At 40.0% G+C, this 27,835-nt stretch overlaps 1 protein-coding gene across 1 annotated transcript; it reads right to left on the bottom strand.

Annotated features, from left to right (window-relative positions):
* Positions 1 to 470: 470 nt before the first annotated feature.
* LOC104513604 (protein crumbs homolog 1-like) lies at positions 471 to 9,926 on the bottom strand (the record flags this gene model as incomplete). Its single annotated transcript, XM_010157020.1, has 4 exons — positions 471 to 653; positions 1,841 to 1,980; positions 4,246 to 4,441; positions 9,342 to 9,926. Coding segments are annotated over 4 exons (1,104 nt in total), but the record flags the coding sequence as incomplete, so codon positions are not given.
* Positions 9,927 to 27,835: the final 17,909 nt, after the last annotated feature.

The raw sequence follows: 27,835 nt of genomic DNA, 5'->3' as shown, positions 1-27,835 counted from the left end.
GAGTTAAACCACAACAGAAACACCAAAAGCTTTGAGAGTTTTGTTTCATGGTTGTTTTATGAAAATAATCCCTTATTTGTTATTCGTTGTTTTCATTCATGTAACATGATACCGGTGCACAGTGAATTTCCGATGCATGACAGAACACCTGCTAACTGAAGCTTATGGCATAATTCAAATAAATGCACTAATGAATCTTGAAGCTTTGTGGAGAAGGTGTGGAAGAGATCTCATCTCTCTCCTCCTGCCTGGGCTGCTGTAGGCCCTATGCTTGGAGCCTGCTGCTCTCTTGCCATGTCCACAACTTGTGGAACTGGCTCCCTTTATGCCACACCAATCCCACCTGAACTGTGTGTGGAGACTGCCAGAGGGACACGCACAGCTTAGGTCAAAGATCTATTTACAGACAGGCCTAAACAACAGAATGATGCAACGTGTAATTTCCCAAGCTTTCACCAAAGGAATCTTACCGGTAAAGCCTGGCTTACAGCTACAGATGTAGCCCTCAGCCTTGTCATAGCTGAAGGCCAGCGGCAGGCCTGGGATGCTCCCGTAGTGGCCTGCCCAGGAACGCTCCACGCAGTCGCCACCAGAGAGGCAGGGGCTGCTGCTGCACTCCCCGATGTCCTCCTCGCAACGCAAACCTGCGTAGCCTGCGGACAGCCAGAGGGAGAAGGTAGTTAATTCATGTGCTATTCGCTCATTCCAGACCCAAAAGTGCTGTTGTGAATATATGCCGTGAATATTGGTCTCAGAGTCCGTCATGTGCTAAAAGATTTCCTCTGCTTCCTGAGGGTGTGGGCATTTCACTGCAGCAATCTGTCCGGGCTCAGCACAGGATATTGCTGCGGCTCTTCTGCGTTACCGAGCCGAGCTTTGCTGTGCCCTTTGGTGTTTTATAGGAAGTAAGGTGGAGGTCTGCGCGGATAACAGGGTGCTGCATTGTGGTGTAGGTATGCTCTCAGGTTGCGTGAAATTTTCCTTTTGCATCGCCTTCCTGTGATAGAGGAGGGCAGGGAGTACAGATTATTTGGTGGAGTGCCACAGAAGTCCCCAGTTTCTGGCAAACACTAAGGGCTCTGTCTAACCTTTCCATTTCCAGTGCACCAAAGCCTGTGTAGTCCAGCAACACTTGGTTACTTCTCACAGGGCGCTGTGCTCGTGTCCTCAGAAAGGGCACGGATGTTAAACTTTAAGCACGCAAAGTACAAGAAGTCTCTCTAGAAAGAGTCACAAAGTCTCTTGAACAGCACAGTGTCTGTGTCCCCCTGAGGCTGTGGGACCCTTTTTGCAAACAGCCGGATGTGAAAACATTGCTGGTAGAAGAGGATACCGCCCAGGCTGTTTCACCCTAGGCAGAAGAACTTGAACTGGTGATACAAAGAAGACCAGTTTCCCAAAATAACAACTAGTTTAATTTTTATTTATAAACAGACAATATTTTGAAAAGTAAGTTTTTAGACTGATTTAAAGGTCATGTTTGTGAAGGGTAAAAAAAGGGTCAGCTGCAGCAGTGATTCATTTATGTATCACATGGGTTTAAGGATTAAGTAACTGGAAGATGGATCCCAACTTTGACTTATCTCCTGTCTTTACTCCATAATACTGGCACTTTTATTTTTGCCAGATTCTGCTGTGAAGGGAAATCCTTAACTGGAAAAGACATCAACTTACCCATCAGGCTCTGACTCATGACGAGGTGTGAAGCCCATCTAAACACAAACCCACTGAGTGTTTTTAAGGTTCTATATCTTGAAGATTTTATTGTATCAGCAAAATAAATGAGGATATATCTACTACACAAGGAAAGGGAGTGTTTATAGGAGAACTTAGAGTTTACCTGGCCAGCAGTGGCACGTGTAATTGTCAGCGTTGTCCTCACAAGTGCCGTTATTGTAGCATGGTTGTGACCAACATAAGGGAGTTAGGGTCTCACAGTGTACACCCATAAATCCAGTGCTGGTACAGTTGCAGTTGTATCTGCAACACAGAATGCAATGTTCACTCTAGCTGGAAGTCAGGAGATCTGGGATTTGTTCCCAGACATATGCAGACTTCTTGTGCAGCCCTGGCTAGCAGCTTGCACAGTTGAGTCCAGGCACAAGACCGCCATCGGGTGCTCTAGAAGAAACTGCAGCCACTGGGAACCAACAATGAGCTTTTTCCTGAAATATGTAGCTTTGTCCAGGGGAAAAAAACCTGCTTGTGAGTTCAAATTGGCTTTGACAGATAATTTTTTGTAAGGATTATTAATTTATCTTTTTTTTCTTAATTTTGGGCGTGCAGGGAATATCTCTGTCATTTCCATTGCAATTTTTGTAGGCTTCACATTTTTCACAATATGAAAAGGGGAAAGGCAGTAAGTGTGTTAGTATCCCTTTCTCTTGGACTGGTAGAAATTGAATTGGCAAAAAAATATGCAGAAAGCAATGTATACAGATGTTCTTTCCTACACAATAAAAGGAACATTGAAGGTCCTGGGAATATTTCCTATGGAAAAAAGGCTTGGACCATCCATGGGTATTCTCTGTGCCTGTGCACACAAGGTTTTGTAGGTCCAACTAAAGCACATCTGTAAAACGTTGAATTTAAATAAGAAATGTGTAATGATATGAAATCATCTCTTTCAAGAAAACAAGTTCTGCTTTGTTGTGTTCATGGGATTTCACTGGAAGGATTGGTCTGAAATTTGGGAGAGAATTTAGTTTGGTGTTTGTATTTACATCTTTAAATGATAAATCTGTTAGCTTGCACATTTCTGAGAGTTGGGGGCACTCACAAAAGCCTCAGCTGTACTGTAGCGTTAGTCAGACAACTACTGTTTAAAGACTACTGTTCTTCATTTAACCACAAAAGGAAGGAAAACTGCTAGATACCCTTATGTTTTGAATCCGTTGTTGTCCAATCCTTTCATCATACAACAAATGTGGAAAAGAAACCTCTCCAATTGTTCTCCAGATAACCTGCATTATTACAAGCCAATTAAACTTGTTCTTACATGTACCTCAGCTTTGAAAGCTAGCAGATAATGAGAAGGATTAAGTCTGACCTGAATGAGCACCCCAGTTGCTCACCTCATTTTGTGTATCCTCAAAAGGCTTGGAGGTTACTAAGTTCATCTGCTGTGAACTAGTTGGGTGCAAGGTGACCTCCCTCTCCCTGCTCTCATGCTTTAGCTATACTGGACAATAGTGAATTGCTTTGTTCTGTTCAGAGTCATTCAGCACTGCTGAAAATGAGCTCCACAAGGTTGGTGCCATGTCATCACACTGTACAAAAGCTCATTCCTAGAACATGATCTCTTCCCCCTCTCATTCAAGGCAAGCGTGCCTTTCGCTGACATGATTTTTGAACTGCTGTTTGCAGGACTAATATCTTCAAAACTGCTTTAGAAAAACCCAAACATACACAGTAGAGGACAAACGTTATACTGGTGAGGTAGCGCCTGCATGAATACACTCATGAACTTTCATCTTTTTTTGTGTGAAATAGACTTGAGCTTATATACGTGCGTTTTCAGTTTTGGATATCTCATGTTGAGTATGCAAGCCAGCATTGGTGAAGGAATGCCAGAGCTCTGGCTGCCTGGGCTGTGCTTGGACCTCCGTTTAGGACTACTAACATCAGCTGGAGAAACTTACTTTTCTGTTTCCTTTCATTCTGTTTGTTGTTGTTGGGTTTGTTTGTTTATTTTTCTTTGTCCATGGACTGCAGGTTGTTTTGAACAAGGAGCTTTTGTCTTGTATGCCTATAAACTTCCTGACACATGTTCTAATGATATCTATAACTATGGTGGTTTTTTTTTTTTCTCTGACTCTATTTTCCAATGCTTCTGTCTGTGTGGGCAGCTGCTGTTGGGAAATTCAATTTTACACAGTCTCATATCTCCCTTGGAAGCTAAAGCTTGATGAGTGTTAGAAACATCATTGACCTGTAAATGACAGTTCTCAGGGCCAGGCAAACCACAGGTTGTAAATGTTTACGGTGAAAGCACAAATGTGAAAGACACACCACTTGATTTATCCTTGCCATAAATGTTTTGTTGTCCTACTGGCTCTGACACCAGATTTGCATTCTTTAATTCTTTTCAAATTTAAAGCAAAATCAGTGCAGACCAAGAAGTGAAATCCACAATTTGAAATTAAATCAGCTACCTGGCAGTGCCCGCTCTCCTAGCGTTCCTGTCTGCAAACAGAGGAGCTAACAGCACCTCACCCTAGCATTACCCAGCTGTAGACGACGTACCCATTGGCACCATCTATGCACTGTCCCCCATTGAGGCACGGCTGGCTGACGCACTCATCGATGTTGGTTTTGCAGAGGTCTCCAAGAAACCCTGGTGCGCAGGAGCAGGTAAAGCTCCCCAGGGAATCCCAGCAGGTTGCACCGTTCAAGCATGGCTGTGATGAGCACTCATCTATTTCCAGCTCACAGTTTGTACCTTCAGAAGCAAAGAAAACAAGCAAACCCCAAATTTAGAAGTACAATATTCACCTATTTATGTGTTGTGTTTTGGTTTGGTTTTTTTTAAGTAATTGCCTATTTTTAAAAGGTATTTCCTCCTCAATGTTCTTTGCAAGATTAGGTTTTTTTTTCCAAGGTTTGGGAAAATTAACAGAACAAACCAGCTGTTTTTCAGAAGAACAGGTAGAGCAACAAGTTTTCATGTTAGCTTGAACATGGAAACAGAACAAACTACTTTTCAGATTATTCAAAACATGCTACTATCATATTTATATAATACAGAAGTGACTAGTAATTTAATGACCTCAGAAGAGTCCATCTAAAGCGGTCCATCTGTCTGTTTACCTGTGTTATATTGCTTATTTTTTTAAGATTTAACAATGTGTAAATAAGTTGGTCTGTGATGCCATGTTTGCATGAGGTGAGAATCTTGGAGCTGTCCTTCAGAGATAATGGATGGAACTAGATCCTTACTAACATAGTTTACAGCTATTTGTGGAGGTTGGGAGGTTAAATATACACTCTTTTTTTTCTTCTCTCTAGCATAGTCTAGGAGATACTAAGAAAATTTCATTACTAATGTGTTGCAGCTCCTGCTTTGATTTAGGGGTTTGTATGCTTGTGCACTTATTTAGTATTTTAAGTAACAGTGTGATGTTTTCTAAAAATAATTTTCCCTTGCCAAGTCAGTTTGTTTTAACAGCTGAAGTACAGGCCTCAAAACAGATGCAAAATGGAAAATTACAATGAAGAAGCTGCTTTTAAGTGGACTTCCCTGTCTTTTATTTGTCTTACCCAACCAGCAGTAGTATTGTAAATAGTTTTCAGGGGAATTTCCTACTTTAAAGAGAATATGCAGCCCTGTGAATAGGTTCCATTTTTTTCAGAGGTGAGGTTTTCAATACCTGATGATGGGGGAGGCTTTCAAAACATAGGAATAGACATGTTTGATGTCTTAGCAATTTTTTTCAGAACCCATATCTAATTATTACCTTATGCAGTTTTTGCCAGCTCTGTCCTGCTGTGAAACTTGTACATTTTACGAATAATTTTATCAAACCCCTGCGATTGCTAATATTAAGTTACCAATTTATTACTGATTACTAATGTATTTTCACCTTTTGAAATGTAGAATCCTAAATAAAAAAATATTAAAATCTATATTCTAGATTAAAAGCTGGAAATATTGTAAAATATCCAAACTAAATTTGAGGATGTTAGCTCATAGCTATTTTTCACTGTATTTAAACATAAAGGTGCAAGGTCACATTTGAGGTAATTATGGAATATTACTGCTGTAACTAAATATACAGAGAATATATTTTTATAGTTTCTTGAGACTGCATACAGAACTCTGGATGTGTGAACCTGGCAATCGTGTGCCTCCAGATTAGGGTTCACTGATCTATCTCGCCCCTACTTTCAGGGAGAGCCTGCCATGAGACCCTAGCGCAGGAACACTCTGTTATGGCTTTATGGTAATCTACATTACATCCAGATATAGTAAGCAGTCACTCTGTGGTCATTGCCCTGTGAATTCACTGTAATTGTAAACAATGTGTTTGCAGAAGTATGCCTAGTGACCGTAAATCTGCCAGAGCTTGTTAACAGCTTACTGCGAACACTAAAAATCATGTGACAAAACAAGCCCTGTTCAACTGATCTTCAGTTCAGCCAAATTTAAAACTACAGGCCTGAGAACAGCCTGATGATTAACATGAGAACATAGCGTTGTTTTGGTTCATGTCTTTAATCTATCAAGCCCAGTAACCTGCCTTCGGCAATGTTGCCTCAGAAGAAAACTTCTCTCTGTATAATGCATCCAGCCAATGCAATATGCCATGCAAATGGGAGGAATTCCTTCTTAGCCTCTGTTGAATCTCCTGTCAGGCTTTCTTACATGTGAAGAGGAGAGATGAAAAGATTAGATCTGCATTTGCACCTCAGTCTAACATTCTGTCATAAATATGCTGTATGTCAAATATCGTATGTCAGAAAGTAAAAAAAGCACCAAGTCCTGCCACAGTTATTGCATGGGGCTACAGAATCAAAAGCAAAGGCATCCCCCCCTAGAGCAGGCAGAGTGTTTGGGCAGATACAGAACCATACAAGTGGTTTGTATTGAAACACTGGGCAGGTGGATATAAATTATAACTTTTGTGATTTCTTTGAAGATCTAAGATTATTTCTTATACTGCTTGCTTTTTAAATGACTCTTACTGTCCTACTGTACTTCCTTATGCAGCTCCAGTCAATAAAAAGTAAATGCAGGTGAGGATGAAGGAGATATGGCCAACATTTTCAGACTTGCCTGTCTACAGATAGATTGTAAGATCACCTTCTGGTCAAACATGCTGGAGTTTTGTGGGCTAACTGTCTCGGGCTAAGACTGGGTTTGGGAACTGCCATGCACCCCTGATAGCTTACACTAAAATGTTCCTTGGCAATGGAGAACTGACTTCAGCTGTGTCCAGCAAGGTAATTAAGGTATCTAGCTGTGGGTAATAACGGGCTCTTACACCATACTCTGGGGTGAATTAAAAGCAAGTGCAATTAGTACAATGGAGGAAAAAAAATGGCATTTGATTAAGGTAGCCAACAAAACTTCAACAAACCATTTGAGCTTCATTATTTAACAGCTGCATGACACATGTCTTGTAAATAATTTCACACATGCAGAGCATTATCATAGAAACTGTGGATTACATGCTAAACTTGCCATTCTTTGGCTCTTGGTGCATTCTAACCTCTTCCATTTGTGTAAGAGTTGTGTGTGACGTTTCTCAGCTATATTAAGAAGTGCTGCAGCATACCAACCATACAAAATAGCAGTGAAGAGTCCATGGAACAAGTAGCAACTGCAGCCAGTAACTTAAGCATTTGGTTAACATTACGGCTGTAGATTTACTGTACATTCTCTACCTACATATCAAGAGATACAACCTTTTTAACATCTTAAGGAAATGATATGAGGCTGGATGACTTGCAACCATAATTCATGGTGTCAGGCCAGGATAATAATGGTTGGCAAAATCCTGTGACAGAACAAATGAGGTTTTTTATTACCAGTGAGGACACCTCAGGGCTTCCATCCAGTAATCCCTCCGGCTTGTCCATTTAGTGCAACTCGCAGGAAGGTGCAGAAAATGACAAAAAAAGAATGCTTCTGATAAATCATTTTGTTAAGTAGTGTTTAAAAGCTGGTGTATTACTTTTGAAGGAACAGCACACTAATCCTTTATAGAATTATTATGATTAGTCTCTTTGCTGCTGGAAGCAGTGTTGGAGCTGCATGTCGAAACAGCCTCTTTTGCTTTGTATTTTAGCCCTCTTCTTCCTTGGCACTCTCCCCATTTCTTAACTCTGCTTGTGCAGAGCCCTCAGTGACATGGCTTGATTTTTCGTGAGAGCAGGGAGCATCTGCCTTGGAAACAGCAGAATTTCATGATGAAAATGGAGCAACTCCAGCAGAATGAGTTTCTTCCAGCAGTTTGTGTTGATCTAAATCTTAATTTCTTTTTGTTTGAGCTTTACTATTTTATTATGATTTCTCTCTCTTTGTCTCTAAGGTGTACATTCTGCCTCTTTCAAATGGAGTTACTGAGCAATAGATCCAGCCTGGACCTCACTAGCAGTGCCAGTTAAACAAATACAGTTTCCTGAATGCAATGGGAGGTCTGGGCTGAGTCCGGCCGTGGCAGAGTAGCTGTGCTGGTTATTAGTAGGCTTTTCCTTCCTTCAGCTTTGTGTAATTGTGTAGTTTTCTCCTCAGCTGGCCTAGGCTTAGGCACCTAATGGCAGCAGCAGGGTGGCAGGAAGGTAACAAGCTTCCTTCAAATAACATTTTCCATGCTCATGAGGGATATTAACCAAGGGCTGGCTTCCCACAAGTGCTGTGTCAGACACAGGAAAGCTGCTTTTTACCTCTGACTTCCTTCCCTGCATGTGGATTTGGGGATAGAGCTGTAAACCACATCTCTTACTTCATATTCACTTGAATCACTTAAAGAAATAGCTGGGGGTTTTCCCTCCTTTTGCTGTATGACTCTTCTTTTTCTTTGGTTACCTGACTGGCAATCTATCACTAAAATACTTCCCATTTTATCTTTTTAATGATTGGCAATCTATCACTAAAATACTTCCTTCCCATTTTATCTTTTTAATGACTCAGAGTGCTACCTCTTCTGGTCCTACACCTGAATAGAGGTTTGAAATTTGAAGGGAGCTGTATCCCGCAAGGACTATATGCTCCCCAGTAGAGGAAGTAGGCAAGAAAAATCACACCTGTACCTTAAAAAAGGAACCATATAAAATACGATTATCAAAAAATGAGCAGTTTGGGAACCTGATAATACTTTTCTTTCTATCTAACTTACATAATATTCTGGTTACAAATGAGTCCTCTGTTTCTGGGAAGAGCAAAGGAGAGGAAGTTAATGTGAATTTCTAGGTTTAAGGACAGAGTTTGTTGTGATTAGCAAATCAAGCAAGTATGATTAGATCTAGTTTTTAACCCTGTCAAAATAGATTTTGGTTGAGGACAAAATCTATGTATAGCACTCTGAATACATGCATTTTGCAAATGTTTCTTTTAAAAGAAAAATTAACCAAGCCCCATGACATAGCTTGATGTTCATGAAACTGCTCTGTAGTGTTTGGTAAATGTGAGATTTCTTTAATCCTTCTCTATGTGATATCAATAGTTCACAGTGATAAGATAACTCATAATGCACAAACGGCCAGTGGTGCCAAAGCTGAAGGCAAGGTGGTAATACAGATACGACTAAATAAGTGTGTAGGTGCCGGAGTTGAACTTGGAACAGCAATTATGATAGTTCTCCATGATGCAAAGAAAAGGTTGTATTTATAGTGCTTACCTGTGTACCCAAGCGGACAGATGCAGTCGTACTGTCCTACCTGGTTGAGACATGTTGCCCCGTTCAGGCACGGGTCTGACACACATTCGTTCACTTCCAGGTCACAGTGCTTGCCTTGGTAGCCTGGGACGCAGTAGCAGGAGTATTCATCAACCCCATCCCTGCACACTGCTCCGTTGTGGCACGGTTCGGAAATGCATTCATCCAAGTCCATTTCGCAGAGTGTACCTGTGTATCCTGTGCTACAAAGGCAGGTGGGCCCAGCCAGGCCGTTTTGGCAGGTGCCTCCATGCTCACAAGGGTTTGTGTCACACATGCTGACAGCTATTTCGCAGGTAGGACCATTATACCCAGCTGGGCACTCACAAGTAAAGCTGAGGTTTCCAGCAGAGCTTAAACAGGTAGCATTCTGCAGACAAGGGTTGGAGAAGCAAGGATCAGAGGTTTTATTGCAGAGTTCCTCCACACTGTCCACCGGTGCATCTGCACAAGGACAGGTATTGTCTTTATGACCAGCAATGCACGTAGAGTTCTTTTGGCAAGAGTTTGACAGGCACCTGGAATCATTCCTCGAGCAAAGTGACTCTAGAAAGGAAACACAAAAAATCCTGAGGACTTCCACAGCACTGGCAGTAAGCAAGAATGAGAGAAGTGCAGCTCTTACAACTGTGCTTCAAAACCAACAGCTCCAGTTGTTGGCTGTTGAGAAGAAAACCTAGCTGGTGACTGTGTGATGCATATTAGTAGACCAATAAATGTAAAATGAAAACTATTATGCAAATATGAGTATGTTGTAATTTCCTGTTCTTGCATCTTCCAACAACCATGGCCTGGAGTGTCAGGGTGGTTTAACACTATGTAAAGGGTGTAGTTGAAGCAATATTGATGGTTGTCAACAGGTACCCAACAATATAGAACGCATTTAGGTATATTTAAGGCAATTTTTAAAAATACTGTTTTATTTTACTAGAGAAAGGAGATGAACTACATCTTTCAGTTCGATACTGCTTTATCTTCTTTTTTGATGGAAGTTTTTTGTATTAGATTTCAACAAACCTAAATGACTCTGATGCAGTTATAGCTCAAGTAAGTAGTTCAAACCATCACGCACATTGAATTCAGCTTCCTAATTATAAATAGTGATTTGACAGCTGTACAGCATTTCCACCACAAAGAATCTCCCAAACTCCTGACGTTCAACGTAATCCTCTGAGAGCCTTCCAACCTCAGAGCCTGGAAGGACATGGTGAACACTGTGTAAACATGTTCTTTACTGTAGGTAGAGTGTAATGGGGTTCTATTGATCACTAAATTCATCTTGTAATACCATGCTGTTTCTGTCACGACTTGCCATGGTTTTGGTATGGGTCAGTGGAAACTGTTAATCATCAACACACATCCTGCAGCATTTGGGAGTTTTGTTACTCACATATGAACTGAGTCAAGGCTGTGGAGATAAGACCCAAAGGGATGTTTGCAGATGAGGTGTTTACGCTAGACCTCATTCTTGGTCTAAAAGTTAAGCTTTTGAATCTTGAGGAGAGGCTAGTGGAAGAAATCCTGGAATTGCCTCCAAATACTGTGCTAGTAAAATGAAACAGTGGCAGATCAAATCTCATAGATGGTGTTATTTACTGATATAAACCACCTACAAGACAGGAATTGTACAAATACTGATCTAAAAAGCCAAAGGCGTGTAGAGTATTTTAATTCCTACCGATCAAACTGGAAAATCTGATCTGGAATATAGTAAGAGTTCTATCCAGTACAATTTTTTTCTTTTGTAAATGATTTTCACCATGTTGTAAGAAATCTTCTACTGTATAGTGAACATCCAAATATCATCAGATTTCTAATGTGAATATGATATGACATTCCTCAAAATATGTGTAAAGCTATAAAAAAATATTTTGCATATTGCTAGAGGAAAAAAAAATTATTTGTGTCATGGGAGGAAAAAAGCAGTCGTATCCTGGCCAAGAATCTATGAAATAAAGTTGAACATTCCTTTTGGAGACAAGGTAGTGACTCAGAAGGGGAAGACTAGTGGGCTGGAGAACGCAAGTTTTGTTAAACGATCTATATGAGAGTTCTGTAAACATCCTATTTTCTTCTTTCAGTTTATATTTTTATTCTGGAGTCTTGTTTAGAAATATGAAGGGTATGTGTCTTCTACAGCAGTTATTTGAAAATGAATGGCAGAATGGTGTATGTTTATGCAAACAGAGTGTTGTGGGTGAGCTGAACTTCTCAGAGAAATTCAGCTCCATCTGTCACCAGTTCTTTCTGGTTCTTGGAACTGAGATTCAGGTAGGTGGACACCATGGAGAAGGAGATAGGTCACTAAAAGACAAGCAGCTTTTCAATAACTGGGGCTAGACCAATGCTTATAAAGTCCTGGGACAGATCCCTGACTTGGCTGGAAAAGAGAGAGGCTAGGGTTGGTCACCTAAGGATAACAAACTAGGGACTGTCAGAGACTAAAAATTGACTGATGAGGGTGGGTGCGTTTTCATTATGTGTATCTTAATGCATAATATAATTTGATTTGTTATTCCCCAGGAAGGCATTGTGGAGGAAGAAAGCCTCAGAAGGCTTTACCAACTTAGGAAAGACAGCTTACATACATATGACACTGAGAATAAACGGGAAGGTCGGGGGAGTTATCTATGCTTCATTGACGTACCCTCTGGCTTGAGGTGTATACAGGAGCAGCAGTGCCTCTGAGATTAAATAGCACCAATCAGAATGAACTTGATGCTTATAACATAGGTGCATTTATTGAGTCAAATACCTAATTAATTTGAACAAGTGGAATAGAGATTTATGTAGTAACATTGTTTTAAATCGTAATGTCACTCTTACTATCAATCTTAAGGATTACACAGAAATGGTGTCTTAAGACACCTACATAGAAATAGATTCTTGATTGTTTCTTTTGGGGTGTTGCATGTGTAAGTAAAACCTGAGAAATGTTTTTGGGACTATTTTTAGTTGTTCTCATGCTCATATATACCAGAGATGCAGAGGAGAAATAGAAAAGGTATGATCTTTCCTTGTTAAATGCTATACCTCCTGTCCTTTGAAGAACGGGACAAAAATAATACTTCTCATTTAGCCTGCCTTTAAAATGGCCATCCCCGAATCTGTTAACATTCAGTTTTGCAGTGGGAGCAGGTATTTTTTCCTAATGCAGTGTCAGTTGTAGCTCCTCCAGCTCACAGCTCTCACTGAATGCAAGATTCAAGACATTGACCATAGGGTACTCACTTGCTCCGCAGTCAGCAGCATCACAGACCTTCCTCCTCCTCAACACACCTTCACGTATGTTCTGATGTCCTAGTTTACGTGATTTTGTATGTTACCCACATACTTAGTTTATTTTCTTTAGCCTGGATAATAAAGAGCTTACTGCAATCTATTAATTAGTTAAAATGAGCAAAACTATTCCTTAGAAACTTTTGCATCACACATTTTTCTTGGGATTGCATAACTTTAAAGAGGTTTCCTTTCAGTCTCTCTACCTACTTAAAATTCCTTAAAAGTGCATGTTTGAAGAAATGTTGCAAATTTTGAAGAAATTAATACTGTAATTGAATCTTAGTTATCTTAACTATTATACTATGGAAACTACAAGAAGTGAGGTCAATCATTCAAGTGCTTCTTAAGGCACATGAGAAGCAACTTAGTTAATTATTACTGCATTTCCAGAGATAATTTGCATGCAACAGCTCAATTTATTGAAATGACTGTGTGTGAAGGAAATGGAAACATTTGTCAGTCTGCAGTTTTGACAGCAACACACTAGTTTTGAGCACTGGTTAAAAAGCTTCATAGCTCTCTGAGGCAGTAGTAGTGGATAGAAAATGAGAGAAGAAAGCAAGCACTGAAAGCACAGTCTGTACTGAAGGCAACCCATTTGTCTCCAAGGTGACAACACAATGGTACAAACGTGAAAAAGAAAACCTTTACTTTTTTTTTAACTAGTATCTTAATTTCAATCCCTTTGGCCTTTATAAAACAAATTTCTTATGCAGAAGTTGCCAACAGACAATTTAATAAATCCAATATTCCCTAGAGAATGTTTTTATCTGATTTGTACTACAAGTTTTCAGCAAAGCAATAAAGTTTTTGGAATTTTTTCTTCATTCTAATGCACTGTGACATGTTTTTTATGATTTGTATGGTTCTTGAGGAACACAAAAATTCAGAATATCTTAGGAGAGATGTAATCACGGTGAGTTTCAGCTTACTTTTTATTTAAGGGCTAGGACCAAGAGTTTTTGTTAGGGATGCTATAAGCAGATGTGCCCCAGCAGCAAAACTGCATCTCAAAAAGGTGATCATCAAAAGGTATGTCACTATCATACTGTGGTATGCAGTTCACCAGGACAGTCTCATGACTTTTATGAGAAAAATCATATTCCTATATGATGTGAGTGCTTCAGAAAATCCTTGGATCCTGGACTGCTAGTTAGAGCACCATTTTTGAGCTTGATTTAGAGCTTGATTTTTGATAAGGTTGCAGAAGGATAACCTGAAAAAGCCTCATGTTCTAGCTCAGAGGTGCAGAGGAGTTGTTTTCATTCTTAAGCAATTAAGGTCACTTCAGCAGTGACTTGTTCCAACAGGTCTTAAAACTTGTATGTAACATTAGAAAATGGAAACAAAATGCTGATCACTTTGGATTTACACTGAATGACACTTGAAGTAATTGTCAGTCTCTTTATAAACTTCGGTATATTAATCTAATTACGAGAGGAATTAGTGCCAAACATTTTACCCCATGCTTAAATCCTTCTGATGCAGATGAGATGTTTGGCAGTAAAATTCTTTGCAGTAAAGTCTGCCATCTACTGGCAAAACATCAATACTACCAGAAACATGTAAATGCCTGCATCTTTCACAAGAACTGGCACAAACTATTAAATATAAGAAATGCCAAGGAAGACAGTATTCTTTTTTTCCTCTTGGATAAGCTTATTTAAATTCATTAAAGTGATCTTGTTAGTGTATGCATATTTGAGCTTATATAGTTAAACAACACTACAAATGCATGATTTTGACTGGCAAAACTTCTCCTTGGTGTTTAGAAACCACCGTAGTGAGACAAAACAATTTTTAGCGTGTTGGAAATGCATGACAATGAACATAGGAGGGGAAAAAATTAAATCAGTGGGAAAGTTAACATGAACAGGGCAGAAATTTGAAAGGGCCAAAGCAATCTGGGACAGAAGTCCTGACAAGGAAACTAGTGTTTGTCAATAAAGCAGGTAATTTTGAAGAGCTCATTCACATCACTTTCCTGACAATTTGAAGTTGGTGTTTTGGGGGTTTTTTTAGATCCTGTTTGAATCAGAGACCTAGAGAATTCATGTGTGCTTTTAAAAATATTCTGTTATCTTAAGTTGATAAAATCAAAAGTAAAGTGAATAAAGAACCCTAGTTCTAAGAATCTGATTAGCAATCTCAGCTGTCCAAAGCCCACAAACAAAACCCAGAAAAATGTGTTAGGTTGTTTGTGGCAGAAATTCCTTTCAGCAAAGAATTGTTCTTTCAGAACATGACTTCCTACAAGTGAGCGAAATATCATAATCAACAGCAGAATTTAAAATCAGATTTCAATCACTGCTAATCACGTTGTTATGAACTGGAGTTCATCTGACTCTGGTTATTCCTGCACTTTGCTAATCAGCTTATCCTGCCTGGAGGCTGCTCGTAATTTGGAATGCTGCTCTTCAAATGTGCTGCCTTCTCTTGAAGGGGACTAAGCTTCACAGAAGCTCTCAACACTAAAAGCCTCAGTCTTTTGCATACGCTGCAAGATTTTCTGACCTTCTTAACAGCCCATTTCTAGGAGAAAAAAAAATCTATGAGAAGACAGAGAGCTTCTTGATATCCATATAGTCATCAAGACTGATGAACTTAATGTGCTTTGAGGAGAAGTTCTTTTATATTTTACATTTTACTTTTTTAACAAAGAGTTATTACTTCACACGTTTGAATGAAAACTAGGAAGCTACACCAGCTAATGCAGGTAAAGCAGTTCCCAGCAAAATCTGACTTTTTATAAACTCATATATTTTTGAAAGAAATGGATAGCCAAAAACCAACATGCTGGTCTGTGAGTCAAGAAATGAAACTTTTAAAATGCTTCTGAGGAAAAAATGATCAAATTACAAGAGCAAAAAAAAGTGTTCTTTAAAAAAACCCAACCAAACAAAAAACCACTTAAGAAATGTGTTTGGTGTGGGTATATTTTTTGTTTTTAATATGCTTAAATAGCTTATATAATTGACATCTTGATTGTGGTCAGTTACTAGAAAGATAAAATTGCACGGGGATAACTGAAGCAACCATTGCTTATCTTGGTGATATTACTTCAGTCTGTTTCTGTTGAATCAAAACCAGCATACAGCATCTGTTCACAACTGAAGGCTTACCTTATGATCAAATAAGCTCAACAAATAAGTCATGGGATGACACGATGGCAGCAAGGTTTTAGATAGCCCGGGGTCTGGAGTGACAAACAAGTATCGTGAATGCTTGTGTTCATTTCTTGAAAGTTGCCCCTGGGATTTTAAAACAAGTGTGCGAATCTGTGTCACTGAAATATCAAGCTCTGTGACTCTAGTGAGATCTTGAAATTATTAGCATTTTACTGGAAATATTAAAATATTGCCCAAGGCATTTAGTGCAGCATTGAAGAGTGCTTGACTTTGGTATAACTAAGTGTATCTGTTTGTCTGCTGTGCATCATGACATAGAAAATACAGTTCATCACTGTGACAATAACTTCCTTGCGAAGACAGCCTTAGAAAGTTGTGGGTGCACGCGTATATTCAATCTTGTATCTGGAAGAACTAGGGAAGAGATGAGCCTAGCTGTATAACTGACAGTGACAGACATTGGGATCAAATGCCTTCACCATGGACTGGTAGGCAGAGATGTGCTTATGGATTGGCATTTGGCAGGTAGGGAAGAAAAGGACATGAAACCAGGCCATTCTAGACAAAACAGAGCCAAGTAAGAGGCTACCCTAGCCCTCAAAATAGCTTTTCCATAGAGATTCTCTGTGAATAGATCATTTCAGTTTTCCCACAGTTCTGATTTACAGACTAATGTCTCAAACTTCCTAAACATTACACTAACGCTGTTTTACGCGTTCCTATCTCCCAATACATTTTTATACCATCTTAATTATTTAGTATAATGAGTGACTTGTAGTTACTGTGATGCCATTCTCCTTTGTAAGCTCCATCTGGGAGGAAAATGTCAGCCCCAGGACCTGATCTGCTATATCCACAGACAGAATTATTACTCAGTCTGCTCAATGAGAAAAGTGTACCTTTGGAAGGTGTGAATAAACTTTTGCTAAACAAGCAAGCACTTGTGTTTATGTCTACAATATTGTGGTCATAAATAGTTAATCCTGAATCTTCAACTTCAGTTGTGTGTCCAAAACATCCTAGCATGTTGTTATAGAAACCACTTTCAGGCTTTAAATCTTGAACCACGATTATTACCATAGTAACCACACACAGGCAGAAAAGAAAAAAGGTGGTTACACAAATATTCCATGTCTATCAAAAAAGTCAGTTTTGTTTTCAAGTACATTTGTATCTGCAAAAACAAGGGAAGTAAATTAAAAACTTATTTTCTGAAGCAGAAGTATTACATATTAGAATAACAACTAAATAGCACAAGCATTTTAAAATGTTGTTTAGGAAACACTTTCAGATTATCTGTGTTTCAAATTACAGAACTGGTTATTAAATCAATGTCTCCATTTCACTCTTCTCCAAGCATTTCTAAAAGCTCACGCAAATTTGCTGCTGCTCCCCAGGATCGAAGGCCGTTACTGCTGGCTGTCATTTTCCTTCACTCTCTTTATAGAGCACTTGAGCAGCAAGGGTCCTTAAAGCTGCACCAGCTGATTACACTAAACGCAGCAACAATTTGCCAGGCTTTCCTACAAAGCAGCCATGCAGTGACTTTGCTGTGCTGTGGTGAGGCGTGCTAGCGCAAAGGCGCTCGTGGTGAAGGCGTGCGGACGGCTGCTTTCTGGCTAGTGCAAGAGTGATGGAGAAAAGTGGGGAGTGGGTGCAGCTCGTTAGCCTGTGAGTTGTGTTGTCAGCAGTGGACAAATAAACATCTCAGAAATGAGGTAAATCTTTTCTTCTAAAAATAAGTATTTTTTGGCTCTCACTTTATTTTGCATCATATCCTAGTGCCTGTGTTGGGAACAGGAGCAGAATCAGGCCCAAGAGCTCAACAAGACTCCTACAGATTGGATTTGGAGGATTTTTGGTTCAATTGGACATCAAGGCATGGTGCTACAAGCAGTGCAAACTGACGGGGTTACTAATGTGAATAAAAGAGTTTCCACTGCTTCTTTACCTGTAGATATAGCGCTACAGCCCTGCAGTTAGCGCGTAGTGACCATCGTGCTTTTACCATGCACATGTTTTTGTTTGTATGAGACGCAGGAGAGCGGCTGATCAGGCCCAGAAGGTAGCTGATATCCATTACTGCCACTGGTGCAGACACTGATGTAGAAACTGAACTGATTTCTGCTGTGCAATCTATGCTACTGTGCACACTCAGTCTGAATGTAACTTTCCTCTTTAATAGTTCCCTGGTATGTCTCCACATTCCCATCTTCTAAGTCTGCAGAAGAGTAAAGATGTGGGTGCAATGAGGTGTTCCTTCTCCCTTTAGAAGTGATGAAATTTCGTTTTAGTTGTATTAATGCATCAGAATTTATTTCTTAATGCTACAGAACAGGATTCCTCCACACAGGGACATGGGAAATAAATAGGCAGGTGAGCAATAAGTGCAGTACTTGGTGGTGGGAACCTGGGGGATAGCTTCATGTTTGCCTTCCTGTCAGCTCTTCAGAGGCAAAGAACATGGAAAATTTACTGTCCTCAAAAGATCTCTCCTGTCAGATGAAAGGTTTTGCAGAAATAGAGAGAAAACCTAGGTGGTTTACCAAGGGGTGTGACTTGTCTTATACTTTAAAATGTAATCCTGTACTGCTTGCCCTCAGTGATGTTTCTCAGCATGTCTAGATGAACTCATTTGGATGGATGAATCTGTAATGCTTTTGAGAAAGGTGTTGCTCCTGCTTTGCTCCCAAGAGGTACAAACAAGGCAGCATCAAGCCATTTAAAATTAATGCAAGCATAATCTGGTGTTTCAAACCTGGTATCAGAACCCAGTGATGGGGATGTAAGTGGTGCTGGGGAAATGGAAAAATGAAAGCAATGCTTGCAGTTGGAAAGATACCACCTGTATTCACAGCAGCACTAAGGATGAAGGTTCAAATGTACACCTTGGAAGCAACTGTATGGCAAAACAATGAGGGAAATGGTGCCAGAGCCAAAAAGTGTTGCAGAAAGATTAAAATATGGTCTCACTACTTTTCTGAAACAATGGGGGAAGGATTTTCAGCAACACAGAGTGAGTAAGAGAGCATAAATTTCACAGTTCATGAGTTTGTCCGAAATCCAGTTGTTCTTGGTTCTGTTTGAATTCCAAATAGTGGAAAATAGGGAGTAAAGGAGCTGTTTCCTCTTGAAGAGGCCAAATCTCACCTGGAGAGAGACAAGGTGTCACAGCTTCTCTGGAGTCTGGAAAGAACTTATGGCACTTTGCATTTGTGTAAGACAGAGGCTTCTGGCTCCTGCTGCATTCATGGCTTGGCTGGGCTGGGAGAGGCTGCCCCTCAGCCATACCAGCTACTGCTGACTTGCAGCACTGAGATTTCATTTGGGTCAGAACATGCAAGCAGCTGTGCTACCACTGTGCCCAGCTACTAGCAAAGGAAAGAAAAAAGTCAGAAATGCTGCAAATTTCTGCTAAATCTTAGATCTACTGAGCTTGGAGTAGAGGGTCTAAAAATTGATTTCAGGTCCAAATTCTGTGTCCGTGCGGTGTTTACTTTTTAAAGCCATTAGAAGACATCGTCTTCATTCTCCTTTATCAGTGGTTCTGTCCTCCACTTAATGAAGTTACCTCTTTCCTTTCATTATATGAAAAAAGCATACAGCAGCTATTCTGATTCACAGTAGTGCATAAAACTGCTGTGATTTTAAAACATAGCCTCAATTGTCTGTAACACTGACCTAGCTGTGACTTCTTTTTGTGAGTCAAAATTGTGTAAAGCCCTGCTTGCTAGAAATGCCTCATAACAACCTGTAATGTGTCAAGAATTTCTCTTCTGATGAGGGATATTTTCACTTTCACTTTTCAAGTCACAGACTTCAGAAATTCCCCTCTGTAAGTCACGCTTAAATTTTGGCTTCAAGAAAATATGCATGTGGTCATTGGTCAAATGTGCTATACCCGTAAATAATAGGGAAAATGTTATTGTCAGGTGTATCACACAGGCATATGTTCATAGCCAGGTTTTGGTGACTCCCAATTCAACATAGTCTCCACAAGCACTTGTTTTTGTGGCATTTGGATAACCAGAATACTCCATCATGGCACATCATATCACACGCACCATATCCCTTCTGCACAGACATATCTCTAGCAACAAAATGCACATTTAGAAAATACTAAAACAGGGGCAAAACCCACTACAAAACACATAAGCCTTTTTACGGATCTATTCCTTTTCCCAGCTTACTATGCTCTGCTTTAAAGTCTGTAAGGAAATTAATGTTTTAAAGTTTCTAGCTGCAAAGTAATGTACTGTTGTCTGCAGATGTTGAGATTCCCTCCAGCAGGTTCTCAGTAACACAGCTGAGAAGTAAATGTTGCTGAAGCCAACAAAATGCAGCAGAATAGCAAGATCAGCTCCAACTTTAGACTAGCATCGCACTGATATCCATAGCCACCAGCGTGCATGCTGTCCTTGCAGGCTTGCTGAATGCATACAGCTTTTCTCACACCACTTCAATTTCATATGGTGTAACAGTACTCTCCTATCAAAAGCATTATGTGCTTCTCCTGTCTCCCCAGACTTTCAAAAGCAATCAGCCCTGTGGCAGAATAGCATTATGTTGCTGGAAATACGGTGCACTGTGATTTAAATGCCACAGGAATCGGAAGAAAGCTCCAGTGTGGCTATGAGGCATAGTGAGTACAGAGAAAGCAAGGTCATTTTTTTTCCAGTGTGAACTTTGTAGAGGAGTTCATATTCCAGCCCTTTCTTGTTATTTACTAAATTATTCTGCATGAGCTAGTTACCAATTGCTCCTGTATTTTGGGACAGGCTAGAGTCTAACAGGGGGAGCTGGCGCAACCAGAGTTTCCATGTGCTCTCCTGCTGAGCTGCTGTGCTGAGAGCAGCTGCCAACAGGACTAAGGTTATAGTTATAACACTGAGACTGGGGAAGAACAATTATGTGACCACGATCTGCACAAGTTGCCCTCACCGATAAAAGTCAGCCGTGGGCCCAATAGAACGATGCTATGTAACTTCCGCGGAGGGCTAGTCTTTTGAATGCTGGTTTTAAGTAACAGCGAAGCTCTGCCATAGTTATGCTCTGAAACAACCTTTGTGGTAGCTTTCTTGACCTGCAAACATACTGTATTGTAGCAGCCTAAAAAATCTACAGACTTGTAACAGAAGAATGAATTTTTCATGATTTTACAATAGTTTATTTACAGAGAAAGCTCAGAAGCAGATCCTAGTAAGTCTCTAAGCTATATGATGTGAAATTACTCCTCTTAGTCCACAGACCAGCATGGTTTCCTCTCCCCTGATTTCAAGAACAGTTTGCTGACTAATGGCAAAACGCTATGTCTACCCAAACACACTATATAACCTGCAGAGATGATGCTCCACCTTTCCCTAAGAGCCACCACTCTCTCCTTGTCCATACTATAATCCTAGGGAGGACTGGCCAAGCCCTTGCTTGATGGCACCCCAGAACTCAGTTGTACCTGACAGCAATGCAGTGTAATCAAATAAAAGTTAAATAAAAGCCAAGGCAATAGCAGCTGCAGGTCGCGTTGTCTTCTCTGTCATAAGATAACTTGGTTTGAACTGAGTTTGCAGGACAACAGAAACTATTTCTATGAGAGGTATTCATGGATTTTTGGAGGTTGCTAGGAAAATCAGAATTTTTGTTCTACTGTATCTACAAAGCAGCCTCCCCAGTTTGACATTTACCATTCTGGTCACATAAGGAGCTGGCTCTATCACATGGTTATTTATGTAGCTCATTTGGCTGCCTTTCACTTTGCAGCAGAACATGATCACTCGTCTGTGTAGTGGTGGTCACAGCAAAGTGCACTGAGCTTGTGACACTGCCAGGCCAGACAGGGTTGGTAGACCTCCTGCTCTCATCAACCCTGGCATATTTTTATGTCACAGCACTTGTCTGGCTGTCTTGATGACTCTCTCAGAAGGTTCGAGGCTGCATATGTCACATTAGTCTAGATGCTCTATTGAGCTGACAATCCTTCCTTGCCTCCTACATAACAATAAGAAAAAAACCCCTTTGACCTATACATTATTCAGAAAACCCTCTTTATGACTGTTTTTTGATAACTTTAATACTCATTTTGGTAATGTTCATCCCTGGAAGTGCCAGATCATTTAGCAGGATACCCACAGCCAAAGTTGTTTCTAAGGCAGTTTATGTCTGCAACACTGCAGTGTCTGTTCTAACTCAAAGTATCAGGAGCCTTTCCTCACAGAAAATCAGGAGGTCTTATATGCCTTTTATCCCAACATTCACTTGAGGTGATGGGTCACAAGATCATCTTTAGTTTTTTGTGTTTGCTCATGACTCGGGTACAGAATTTTATTGAAACTTGTTGAGCAAGTCCCCTGTCCTGGGGATCTGTCTGCCAGGACTCAGGACCAACACCGACAGCACAGCTCCATGGCTTTAGGAAGCCTTATCAGGGACCTGCTCCTCCTTTGCTTGGAAGCTACTTTTAAGCCAGGCTCTCACCCTTGGCTGTAATTGCCTGGCTGTATATTACACTGATCCCATCCTGAATCGTGACCTGGGATTGACCTTACTATGGATGTGCCTGGTGATCACTGGACCACAGTTTGATCCTGGTTACTGTGCCTCAGAACTAATCCTGATCGTGACTTAGTGACTGCAACATCACTATAGACTTGTCTGGCAATCACTGACTGTGGCTAACCTTGGCTTACATCACCTGCTCAGGTCCAGTGGGACTGATCTATACAAGGTATGGCCACTACCCTGACTGCTTTGCTGTCACCCTCAGCTCCCAGCTTCCCTTCCCCTACAGAGCTGCCCACACTTGCTGCTCCCTGGCAATGCCTTTCTGGTTGGTTTTCTTAGCTTCAGACAAGAAAACCTCAAGTTGCAAATCTAAAAGTGCCAGACATTGATAAGGACATGATTTTTAAATTTTTTCGAGTGTTCCATTGAGGTGTTAGTAGTGTCAAAGCACTTTCTGTGCTCAAAGCATTGTGAAAGCATCCCATAGTTCAGGGGAATTACACCAACTGTACTAGCATGAGCCAGAGATCTCACAGGGTCTCACAGCACTGACCCCCATCTCCAGTGTGCATGTCTCCTTCAAGCAGGAGTGTCTGACCCAAAGGAAAAGCAAGAGTAGGTATTGAAAACCCACTCTACTATAATTACTGATGCCTTTCCCTGAAACCTTTGTAAGATGATTAATTGTAGAAGCAAAGCAAAACCAGAATATTCACCAGCATCAGGGTGTGCCCAGGAGCCTTCTTTGGGAAACTCACCAAGTAATAAGCCTCTTGTATTAGAGGAATATCACTAAAAGGAAAATTGTTTCTCTAAGTCTAATGTGGTGGTATGTTTTCCAATAAAAGCACTTGCCACTAGGCTGTTAAATATTTCCTATAAATGAAGAGGTGTTCAGCAAACTTTCATGAATATTAGAGCAGTAAGACTTTTGTTGGTAAAATGATACAAAATTTAAACCCATGAACAAATAAACACTATCCAGTAGCAATCAGTGTAGTGGTATCATTTCTTGAAGGTTCTTTTTTTTTTTTTTTCCTTGGTAATATTCTCCTTTATTTCATCTATTTATTTCATTCATATAAGAAACAGGTCTGGCTCCTTGTCCCTCCTTAATTTCCTAGTTCTCTCTTTTCTGCCTTAGATTTTTATCCACACGTTCTTTTTTCCTTCCTCTGAGGCCTGATCCAAAGCAGGCTTGGATTTACAGGGCAGCAAGAGGAAGTTACAGCGACTTTGTGTGGCTGGTAAGCGAGCCGGCAGTAATTGTAGCCCCAGGACACAAGGTCACTGGTGGCACCAGCTCGACAGAGTACCACAGGTGCCTCAGGAACTGTGTTGAAATGACCCACAGGACAATAAAGCTGCTCTGGTCTGCTGTTCTCCTGGATATAAGCTTTAGCCATCCCTGTTGCAAAACCAAACCAAGCAAACAAAAAACCATAATAACAAGTCCCCAGACTTCCTCCCCCCTGCATGGTTCCTGATGATCAAAATTCCTACTCAAATCAGCAGCAATTCTGTCGAATTGTTGAATCACAAAGATCAACTTGGAAGTTTAATTCAACCAGAGGAACACTTAAGCAGTTACTAAACTTACCCCACTCATGCTGGGTTTTCTGCCTGTTGCCACAATACTGGGCATTTGTTTGATTACTAGGGGGTGATGCTCTCCTTCTAGGTTATTCTCTTCTAATTTGTGAACCAACGAAACTGAATTCTACTTTATTATTAGCAAAGGGAAGTAATGTGCCAGCTAACCTGATGCGATACCTTCCCTCCTCTTGCCACCTTTTATTCCTGGCTGCTCCCAAAGGGGATCTCAGTTTGAATAGCATGCTTAGGAGAAAGTGTAGCTGGAGAGTTACTGGAGTCATCATTTCACAGTAATCTAGCACTCCCTGCTCCCTGGGAGGTAAGCTGGAGCAGCTCTCATAAAGGATCTTAACTCACGGCCGTAAGAGGGGTTGTCACTTAGGAATGTATGAATTTCAGGTACAGAATCCATAACTGCAAACTGACTTCGTTGAGACAGCTTTTGCCAGCCTTGGCTGAAGTTTTTTATAAAGCAGTTTTTAATAAAAAACTAGGAATATAGTTATGAAAAGGCAAGATGTTGTTTTCACTAGTCTGTAATTCTTCACAGTTCCTTAACTTCTTGCATAACTCTTTTCCTTTTCTTTTCCACATTGTCATGGCTTTTGCTACAGTGATTGAGTTTTCATAACTGTCAGAGCAATGTGAAGTCAATGTGAAGATAATGTCAAGGCAAATATAGGATGGTGACAGTGTTTTGAAAGAGAAAAGAGCTGTCAGGACTCAGAGTGCTTGATAGAGAAAATATTTCAATGATAAAACTGTTGTCACCATAAGCTGAACAAAAGAGAGAGAATTAAGTGGAGATATTTAAGTTACTGCACCATGAACATGTCTCAGTGACAACTTGGAGTTAAAGAAGGACTTGAAAAAGCAATTTGCAAGGATGCCTTCCTAACTGTTGTCCCATATTATCTTCTAGACCTTGTTTTAGTCCCTAATACACTATTTATAGGGCACCATTGTGATTTAAGGTTCTGGCATGTTGATTTGTAAAAAACACACTTTTGAGAAAGTCAAAGAATAGGGATTCAAAAGAGGTTTTTTTCCTCTTTCTAAACAGTAGTCAGTATGGAAAGATATTCCAGTGCCCACCTATAGGGAAGTGTTTTCCCACTTGACATGATTCCAAGATACTTTCTTGGCTGCGAGGAGCCACCACCTCTGCTTGCGGCACACTGTGGTTGTGACAACAGTCTAGAGTGTGATCTAGTTGCATTCAGAGCTCAGCGCTGCGAGGTGCTGAGTATCCTGGTCCCATGCCTGTGCAGAATTCAAAGACATACTTAGTTCAGCTCTGCAGTGTACAATCCTTTTCTGGAACATCCTTGGAAAGGAGGAGACACGTTCTCAGAAGGAAAAGTAAGGAACAGATGTACAGCTCATATGGGGCTATATTCTGGCACCAAATCTTTCAAGCAGTTTTCAGGGTTTAAAATTAAGCACTAGTCTTGCAAAGAGTCTGTGAATTTCCTCTTTGTGCATCTGTACGGTGCTTTCCTCCTCAACCTTAGAGGTAGGGAGAACGAAGGGTTTTCTTGCTCTTTCTGCCCTGTTTCTGAACATCAAGATAATCAGGTATAAGAGGGTTTAGATGGGCGTTAGTCAATATCATTGCATTTCTGGAAAAATAACCCCCACACTGTTAGTGACTCCTAAATGACTTTACAAATCTCACTGAAGAGGTTTAAGAAAAATGAGCTCCTAAATAGTTTACAAGGAATAACATACCATATTCTCCTCAAAATACTTCATGGGTAGTATTTTCAGACATAAGAACTAGGAGTGAAATATTTGAAATTGAAAATGCTAAATATTTTCTAAATATTGCATTTACATTTTTATTATATCTTATTTTAAGGAAGTAGATTGAATAGTTAACAGCTTTTCTAACTTGTTGCCTATGAAATAACTGAAAATAACCATAAAAATGTTTGCTATTCTATCATTATCCTTTTCCTGTATCACATCTATTTGCAAATTATGACAGTATTAAATCTAAAGTCATCAAAGTTGGGTGACTATTTTTAGATGGACTGCAAATTTTAACCATAGCTGCAGCAGCAGTGCTCTAAGTAAGCTGTTTAAACTGATGGTAGCCTAAGTTGTATATTGCTGAAGATTGACTTTTCTCCCTTGCCCAGTCAAGGTTTGTTAACCTGAAAACAGTCTGCCATTTTGAAACGAGTATCAGCGGGAGAAGTGTGTGTTTCTTGCCTGGGGCTGAGATGCCTCCTTCCATCAGTGTTCACACCTCAGCCATCACGTGCCTCTAGTAATCGCTGAATCTCACCAATCCTCACTGAAGAAAGTCTATAGGATGGCAAGTTAAAAAAGAAATCTAAAAGTCATCAAATAAAAGTAGTGATATACTAAGGAAATCCTTATAGTTAGCAATGGAAATCACAGGTACAAGGGCTTCATACATTTATTGTAAGAATGAATAAACATTTTTTATCTTAACAAAAAACCCAATACAAAACCAAAACTTGCTATATTATAGATAACTCAGGCTTATCAAAAATCTGGAAAAGTGTGCATTTCCCTTCCCCATGATATATATCTATATATGTTTGTATAACATACGAAGTTAGAAACACAAGATCTAAATTTACTGGTTTGAAGAGGGAGATTATATGGATTGTCTTCATAACTCTCACTGCAAGCAATGTTTTTACCTTGCCTTTCTCCAGCTCAGCATTCTCACCTGTAAAACTGAGATGCTGCCCATTGGCACACTATGAGGTTCGATCTGCTCATGTTTGTAAAACATCCGATAGATTTCATGAGGAAAAAGCTGAGAGTATTGTTATGGAAAAAAATTTCTCTGCACATTTGCAAGGAAGAGAAAGAATCCAAAAGAAGTTTGTTCCTCCACACTTGCATGACTGCTAACTTTTAGCACAATCACACATTTAACGATAAACTTTAAAGCCAGTAAAGATCTTTGAGAGAGTCTAAACTGATGTCTAAACTTAAATTCAATATACAAGTGTAAGTGCTGGGAGCACAAATGAATTTTACAAGGTGAAATTCTGGACTGACCTTGGACAGGAAAGCAAAACCCTCACTATTAGAACAGAAAAATATCAGATTCCAAGACTTCACTGAGAAGCAGAAGTAATTAGAGAAGATTAACAGAAGTGAGGCGTGAAATAGCTGGAATAGGGCATGACTGCAGTATTAAAGGCTGAATCACTGGACCTCTCATTGAGGTCAAGATCTTAAAAACACTAGAATTTTTTTTCAAAGCAAGTTTTGCAGACATTACTGTGGCAGCTGATCATTCATTATAAAATTCAAAATTTGTTCTGCCCACAGGAGTTTCCCCTGTGTTAAGACTCTTTTCAGCCTTGATGTCAGGAAGCATTTCTGAGCATGGAGTCTTATTCAAGACTATGTTCACATTCCTACTGCTCTGCAGGGGGTCCTGAAGAGATATTCACCAAGTCTGCACTGCAGTTGGTAACAGAGTGGTGATTTTAGAGTTGTTTTGTTATGATTTTTCTGTCTTTTTTTTTTTTTTTCTAAACAGTCTGAAATATACTTTGGAGTCTTTTTTCTCATATTTCCCACTTCCCAATTTCTCCTGTCACTAACCAGCTTCCCACAAACCCTAATGATCTTTTCATTACTGAATGGTAATAAATGTTCCATAATTGGTTGGACAGCACTTCTGATATACTCCGGAAAGGACTGCTACACCAGTACTTTAGCAATGGGCTCAGCTAAATGGAAAATGTTTCAAATAACAGAATCGTGGAATAGATGGGATTGAAAGGGACTTCTAGAGATCATCTAGTCCAACCCACTTGCTCACAACTGCACCAACTAGAGCAGAAAGCTCAGCATCTATTACCTGTTACATCCACTATTACAGCTATTACATCCACTTCTCAGAAATTTCCAGAATGATTTCATAAAAATCCCTTATTTTCGGGAAGCCAGGTT

This window comes from Eurypyga helias, unplaced genomic scaffold (genome assembly GCF_000690775.1).
Source record: "Eurypyga helias isolate BGI_N326 unplaced genomic scaffold, ASM69077v1 scaffold11698, whole genome shotgun sequence".
NCBI classification, from domain to species: Eukaryota; Metazoa; Chordata; class Aves; order Eurypygiformes; family Eurypygidae; genus Eurypyga; species Eurypyga helias.
Note: the sequence above shows the minus strand (reverse complement) of the source record. Positions and strands in the feature narration are given on the sequence as shown.